This window comes from Suricata suricatta, chromosome 6 (assembly GCF_006229205.1).
Source record: "Suricata suricatta isolate VVHF042 chromosome 6, meerkat_22Aug2017_6uvM2_HiC, whole genome shotgun sequence".
NCBI lineage: Eukaryota > Metazoa > Chordata > Mammalia > Carnivora > Herpestidae > Suricata > Suricata suricatta.
The window spans coordinates 28,971,727-28,979,413 of NC_043705.1; the positions used below are offsets into that span (position 1 = coordinate 28,971,727).

General features: G+C 55.3%; 1 protein-coding gene across 1 annotated transcript; it reads left to right on the plus strand.

Annotated features, from left to right (window-relative positions):
• Positions 1-2,493: 2,493 nt before the first annotated feature.
• Positions 2,494-6,360, plus strand: EGR1 (early growth response 1). The gene is made up of 2 exons (XM_029941988.1): positions 2,494-3,094; positions 3,800-6,360. Exons 1-2 carry the CDS (start codon positions 2,791-2,793, stop codon positions 5,125-5,127), a joined length of 1,632 nt encoding a protein of 543 aa, XP_029797848.1. The 5' UTR covers positions 2,494-2,790; the 3' UTR covers positions 5,128-6,360.
• Positions 6,361-7,687: the final 1,327 nt, after the last annotated feature.

The following is a 7,687-nucleotide window of genomic DNA, read 5'->3' on the forward strand; positions in this document are numbered from 1 at the left end:
GATGAGGAATCTACTCAGTTCAGTTCTGGCACTCACAAGCTCAGAAAAATTGTGACTCAGTAGGTCTGGGGTAAAACTTCTTTTTTTTTTTCTCAGAGTTCCATAGGTGATTCTGCCACATGAGCAAAGTTGGAAAATTCTGCTCTAGGAAATGATGTCCTACTGCAGCAAGAAAGATTCAGATTAGCTCTTCAGGACAATGTTCCCTATGTTAGAATTGGAATGTTTCTCCCTTTCTGCACAGTTTTTCAGAAAAGGATCACTGGAGTTTGCTTGGAAGCTGAAGATGGGTAGGTGAATTGTGGGTGACCCTGCGGGTCAAAAGCCCCTGAAAATAACAGCCACTGTTTATTGAATGGCAATTCCAAGGCAGGCACTGTTCTTTGGGACTTCACAGATGTCATGTAAGTTACATTTCCATTGTCATGTAAGTTTCAGTTTTTCACAACAATTCTTCCATACGGCTATGGTTAACATTAGCTCTATTTTACAGTTAAAGAAAGCAAGAAACAAAAAGCCTGACCAACATACCCCACCTGGGAGTGGCATTCAGACACAAGGCCATCTGACCCTGACTGTCAGGAGGCCTCAGAGAGGTACATCACTCGTGCCTCCAATGGACAACACCGGTAGGCGGTAGGCGCGTTGGGAGCGGGCCTCTCACCACACCATAGCCATTTGGGTAGGGGAGCTCTCAGACTTAGAGCACACAGAAATAGGTTTCATTGTTAGATTCCTTAAATAGATTTTTATAAGAAAATATGTGCGTCTGTATGTGTGCATGCGTGTGAGCGTGCGCGTGTGTGTGCGTGTGTGTGTGTGTGTGTGTGTGTGTGTAGAGGATAGAGGATAAAGCCCAAGAGAGTTATTGCCCCCCGCTCCCCATTTAAACTCCCTGACTCCGACTTGTTTGGGTTCACAGGGACTCCCACCACCCCGCCCCCGTCTGTCCCTGTGTCCTCAGCATCCTCCTTCCGCACACATACTTTGTGCTTTCTTTCTAAATTCAGAATAACAGCACCTCCCCTGGATTCAGAGCTAGAGTAGGAGCCTTCCCCTCTTAGAATCCCAGTTTTCTTTGGGGGTGAGCATTTAAATGCGGAGGGGTAGGGATGGGACCGAAAGGGCTTCCCCATTCGCGTCCTGCTCCTGGGAGACCTGCGAAAATCGTTCCCGCCTAACCACCCCCGCCCTCCCGCCCTTAGCCTGGCTCCGGGAGGAGAGCATTATCCCGCCCGGAGTCTGGGCGCCTCGGCGGTGGCGGCTCCCCAGGGACTGCAGGGAGAGCCCAGGCTGCGGCGCCTGCTCAGTTCGCGCTCACTGCGTCTAAGGCTCCCCCGGCCTGGCTACGCGCCCAGCACAGGAGCTGGGAGGGGGAACCCGAAGCCGGCGGAAGAGCCCACTCGGCCCGGGGCCCGGGGAACTGAGTTGGAGAGGGGACCTCCAGGGGGCAGCACCAGGCCGCTAAGCAGTCCTCTCGGTGCCAGCTCAGGGGTCCCCAGACAGCCCATAGGGAAGCCCCTTTTTCACAGTGCTGCACTGCGTGCCCACCTCCGTTTGTTCTGGATAACGGTGGGAAAGTCTCCCACCACCACGAGGACCACCAGCTTCTGGTTGAGAAGCAGGTGTCCCACCGCAACCCTAAGGGACCTAGGGAACCATCTGGCGATTATTTCCTAGCCTCAGTTTCCCCCATGACATCTGGAAAGGCTTCGTGCCATTGGTCAAGGCCGAGGGGTCAACGCCCCGCCTCTCCTGGGCGGCCTCTGCCCCCGCAGCCCAGCCGCTCCTCCCCTTAGCTCCCGCCCCGCTCCCACGGTCCCAGAGGTGGGCGGGAGGGCCCTGGATGACGGTGGCAGAACCCCGGGCCGACTCGCCCTCGCCCCCGCCCCGGGCCTGGGCTTCCCCAGCCCGGTCCCCGCTGGGGAGTCGCCTCAGCTGCGGTGCGCTTAGCGCTACGCGCCCCGAGACCTCCACCGGGGCGTCCCCAGCTCTTGCGCTCTTTCGGGCTCCCGGCTTGGAACCCGGGAGGAGGGGGGCAGGCAGCCAGGGAGCAGCGAGCAACGACCCGGAAACGCCATATAAGGAGCAGGAAGGATCCCCCGCCGGAACAACCCTTATTTGGGCAGCGCCTTATTTGGAACGGCCAGATATGGCCCTACCGCTTCCGGCTCCGGGAGGAGGGAAGAAGGCGGGGGGAAGAGGCGGGGGCAATGTTGGGAACTCCGGAGCAGCCTGAGTCCGGGAGTGCCCAGCTGACCCTTGAGTCCTAAGCTTTCTCGAAGCCTAGGCGCCCAGGGTGCAGGAGTCCGCGCAGGGGCCGAGGTGCGGGATGGCGGTGCCCACAGCTGTGGGATAGGGGGCTTCACGTCACTCCGGGTCCTCCCGGCTGGTCTTGCCATATTAGGGCTTCCTGCTTCCCAAATATGGCCATGTACGTCACGACGGAGGCGGGCCCACGGCGTTCCAGACCCTTCAAATAGAAGCGGATCTGGGGAGTCGCGAGAGATCCCAGCGCGCAGAACTTGGGGAGCCGCCGCCACCGCCTGCTGCCGTCGCCGCCAGCTTCCGCCGCCGCAGGACCGGCCCCTGCCCCAGCCTCGGTAGCAGCGCCGCGTCCACACCGGCCGGCGGCGAGGGCGAGCCTGGAGGCCCCACCTGCTCCCGCCACAGTGTGCCCCGCGTCCCGCATGTGACCCGGCCAGGCCCCCGAGAGTGTGTCCCCCGCAGCCACGGCTCCGGGCTGCGCCCACCCGCCCTAACACCAGCTCTCCAGCCCGCCTGTCCGGGATGGCCGCAGCCAAGGCCGAGATGCAGCTGATGTCCCCGCTGCAGATCTCCGACCCATTCGGCTCCTTTCCTCACTCGCCAACCATGGACAACTACCCTAAGCTGGAGGAGATGATGCTGCTGAGCAACGGGGCTCCCCAGTTCCTCGGTGCCGCCGGGGCCTCGGAGGGCAGCGGCAGTAACAGCAGCAGCAGCAGCAGCGGGGGCGGTGGAGGTGGAGGGGGCGGCAGCAGCGCCAGCAGCAGCAGCGCCTTCAACCCTCAAGGGGAGGCGGGCGAGCAGCCCTACGAGCACCTGACCGCAGGTAAGCGGTGGCCTACGCCGAGGATTAGCCCCTTCGCCACCATCCTGGCATCCACTCCTTCCCCACCGCCTTGCAGCGCCCCCTTCACCGCAGCAGTGCTCTTGGACCTCAGGGATGCAAGTGGGGTTTCCCTTCCCTTCCTCGCATCCTCAGGGTCATGTGCTAGAGGGATACCTGGGGACATACACCTCACCCTCACCCTCCTCGTCCCTAGCTGTGCGCAGAGGAGCGAGCTTCTGTTTGGGATGGAGAGCTCGGGCTGCGTGGGTGGGTGGAGGGGGGAGGGCTTGTTTTGAAGAGCAGGGCTGCGTCCCCCTTTCTCCAGACATCCTTGCGTTGACTGCCGCCTGTGCCCAAGGAAGGGCCACGATCCGTGTCCAGGGATATCCTGGCGGCCCGGGGTAGGGGGCGCGCACTAGCCGCGGCGGAGGGAGTGCTGGCGGGAATCCCTTCGTGGCGCAGCCGCCGCTGCGGAGCGCCGTGAGCTGCAGTGGAGGGGGATTCTCCGTATTTGCGTCAGCTGTTGTTGAAATGGGCTCTGCCGCTGGAGCGGGTCCAGGAACATTGCAATCTGCTGCTATCAATTATTAACCAGCTCAGGAGTCAATGGTAGCCAGCCCGACCTCTTGCCTGGCAGCTCGGGTCCTCGTCCTCCAGTGATTGCTCTCCAGTAACCAGGCCTCCCCCCTCTCTCTCTCCTGCCAGAGTCTTTTCCTGATATCTCTCTGAATAACGAGAAGGTTCTGGTGGAGACAAGTTACCCCAGCCAAACCACCCGGCTGCCCCCCATCACCTACACTGGTCGCTTCTCTCTGGAGCCTGCACCCAACAGTGGCAACACCTTGTGGCCTGAGCCCCTCTTCAGCCTGGTCAGCGGCCTCGTGAGCATGACCAACCCACCGGCCACCTCATCTTCAGCACCATCTCCAGCAGCCTCCTCCTCGTCCTCTGCCTCTCAGAGCCCACCTCTGAGCTGTGCAGTACAGTCCAATGACAGCAGCCCCATTTACTCAGCGGCACCCACGTTCCCCACACCTAACACTGACATCTTCCCTGAACCACAAAGTCAGGCCTTTCCAGGCTCTGCAGGCGCTGCGCTCCAATACCCACCTCCTGCCTACCCTGCTGCCAAGGGTAGCTTCCAGGTCCCCATGATCCCTGACTATCTGTTTCCACAACAGCAGGGGGACCTGGGCCTGGGCACCCCAGACCAGAAGCCCTTCCAAGGCCTGGAGAGCCGTACCCAGCAGCCTTCACTCACTCCACTGTCTACCATCAAGGCCTTTGCCACACAGTCGGGCTCCCAGGACTTGAAAGCCCTCAACACCACCTACCAGTCCCAGCTCATCAAACCCAGCCGCATGCGCAAGTACCCCAACCGGCCCAGCAAGACGCCCCCCCACGAACGCCCCTATGCCTGCCCCGTGGAGTCCTGTGACCGCCGCTTCTCCCGCTCAGATGAGCTCACCCGCCACATTCGCATCCATACCGGCCAGAAGCCCTTCCAGTGTCGCATCTGCATGCGCAACTTCAGCCGCAGTGACCATCTCACCACCCACATCCGCACCCACACAGGCGAAAAGCCCTTCGCCTGCGACATTTGTGGGAGAAAGTTTGCCAGGAGTGATGAACGCAAGAGGCATACCAAGATCCACTTGCGGCAGAAGGACAAAAAGGCAGACAAAGGGGTTGTGGCCTCTTCTGCCGCCACCTCCCTCTCTTCCTACCCATCCCAGGTGGCTACCTCCTACACATCCCCAGTTACTACCTCTTATCCGTCCCCAGCCACCACCTCATATCCTTCACCTGTGCCCACCTCCTACTCCTCTCCCGGTTCTTCAACCTACCCATCTCCTGTGCACAGTGGCTTCCCCTCACCCTCAGTGGCCACCACATACTCCTCTGTTCCCCCTGCTTTCCCAGCCCAAGTCAGCAGCTTCCCTTCCTCAGCTGTCACCAACTCCTTCAGCGCCTCCACAGGGCTTTCGGACATGACAACAACCTTTTCTCCCAGGACAATTGAAATTTGCTAAAGGGAAAGGGGGGAAAAGGGAGAAAAAGAAACACAAGAGACTTAAAGGACAGCAGGAGGAGATGGCCACAGGAAGGGGTTCCTCTTAGGTGAGATGGAGGTTCTCAGAGCCAAAACCTCATCCTCCACTCCGCCCCAGGGTCGGCGTGGAAGGTCTGTTGGCCTGCAATCCTTTCTGCCCACTTGCCCTTCCTCCCCAATCCCTACTCCCTTTGACTTCAGCTGCCTGAAACAGCCATGTCCAAGTTCTTCACCTTTTTCCAAAGAACTTGATTTGCATGGATTTTGGATATATCATTCAAGTATCATCTCCATCGTATGCCTGACCCCCTGGTCCCTTCAGTGCTAGAAAATCAAGTTGGCAAAATGGGGTTTGGGTCCCTACGAGCCCAGCCCAGTACCCTTGTACAGTGTCTGTGCCATGGATTTTGTTTTTCTTGGGGTACTCTTGATGTGAAGATAATTTGCATTTTCTATTGTATTATTTGGAGTTAGGACCTCACTTTGGGGGAAAAAAAAAAAAGAAAAGCCAAGCAAACCAATGGTGATCCTTTATTTTGTGATGATGCTGTGATGATTAAGTTTGAAGCTTTTTTTGAAACAGCAGTCCTTGATATTAATCAGAGCATGTGTCAGAGTGATGTTCCGTTAACCTTTTTGTAAATATTGCCCGACTGTACTCTCACATGTGACAAAATATGGTTTGGTTTTTCTTCTTTTTTTGGAAAGTGTTCTTTTTTCCGTCCTTTTGGTTTAAAAAGTTTCCCGTCTTGGTGCCTTTTGTGTGCTGCGCCTTGCTGACAGCTTGACTCGTGCCGTGCCGTTGTGAGGGACGTGCTTACCTCTAGCCTTAAGGGGGGCAGGGAGTGATGATTTGGGGGAGGCTTTGGGAGCAAAATAAGGAAGAGGGCTGAGCTGAGCCTCAGTTCTCCAGAATGTAAGAAAACAAAATCTAAAACAAAATCTGAACTCTCAAAAGTCTATTTTTTTAACTGAAAATGTAAATTTATAAATATATTCAGGAGTTGGAATGTTGTAGTTACCTACTGAGTAGGCGGCGATTTTTGTATGTTATGAACATGCAGTTCATTATTTTGTGGTTTTATTTTACTTTGTACTTGTGTTTGCTTAAACAAAGTGACTGTTTGGCTTATAAACACATTGAATGCGCTTTATTGCCCATGGGATATGTGGTGTATATCCTTCAGAAAAATTAAAAGGAAAATAAAATAGTTGCGGTTGGGTGCGTGTTTCCTGGGCTGGGAGAAGGGGTGGCCCTTTTGTAGCCATCTTTATCGAGGGTTTTGAAGGGCTTCTTATAGAGACAGGGAAATTCTTTTTTTTTTTAATATTTTATTTTTAAATAATCTCTACATCCAACATGGGGCTCGAACTCACAACGCTGAGATCAAGAGTCACATACTCTGCAGACGGAGCCAGCCAGGCTCCCTGGAGACAGGGAAATTCCTGTCAGTTGTGCCCACTGTGTGATTCTCTGGAGTGAATTCTTTGAGAACTGTGTGGATCTTCTCTTGATACAGGGCCACTTCTCAGTCTGGAGGACTGAAGCCTTAACCTGATTAATTAAAGCTGAAGAAGGCTACACGTAGGAGTGCAACATGAGGGGCACCTGGGTGGCTCAGTCAGTTGAGTGTCTGACCTGGTTTGTGGGTTCAAGCCCCGCATTGGGCTCTGTGCTGATAGCTTGGAGCCTGGAGCCTGGCAGATTCTGTGTCTCCCTCTCTCTCTGTCCATCCCCCATTCATGCTCTGTCTCTGTCTCTTTCTCTCTTAAAAATAAATAAACATTTAAAAAAAAAAGAGTGGAACATGAATGCCCAGAGGCAGTGCTATTCTCCTGGCCCCAAATGTTTGGCCAACCCTGCTCCCTGCAGGGTTGTTCTTGGGAGTTCTTGCCATATATACTTGGGGGACATTAAGGGTGGGCCTGAGGGCTTTGGGAAGTAGTAACAAGGCTGGCGCTGACTCAGCCTCTCTTTCGCATCTTCCATGTCCCCAGAAACCTGTGGGTGTCAAAGAAGCCCAGAAGAGGCGAGGGCCAGTTCTTAAGCCAAGAATCCTTCCAGGAAGAAATCTAACTACTTTGCCAGCTGGAGCTGTGATCCTTGGCAGTGTCCAGAACACAAGGCAGAGTGGACAGGAGGCTCGCCTGGTATTTAATGTTCCCATCCAGACCAAGTCTTTTCCCATGGTGCAGGAGGCCTCAGGTGCTAGGTTCCCTATCCGCAGCTCCCTGATGGTGCACACTCATGTCTGGAGCAATTTTTATGGGTTTATTAGCATCTTCTACTCTGTGAGAGGCCTTGAGCTGGTCACAACAATGTAGACTGTCTGTTGAGAACACAGATAGGCCAAAAATTATAACATTGAATTATGTTATATAATATGGACAAGTGTGGGGCTCTTTGAGAGCAAGCAGAAGGACACCCAACCCACCCAGGAGCTTAGGAAAGGTGGAAAAATTGAATTGGGAAGGCTAAGTAGGAGTCATCTCAATTGACTTGCTTTGTATGTGAGCTAGGGAGGGTATTGGTGAGTTTT

Excerpts from the sequence above, each read along its gene's own strand:
- EGR1 (XM_029941988.1), top strand. The coding sequence starts at position 2,791 with ATGGCCGCAGCCAAGGCCGAGATGCAGCTGATGTCCCCGCTGCAGATC. Across the intron at positions 3,095-3,799 it reads CTACGAGCACCTGACCGCAG|AGTCTTTTCCTGATATCTCT; the intron begins GTAAGCGGTGGC and ends CTCTCCTGCCAG.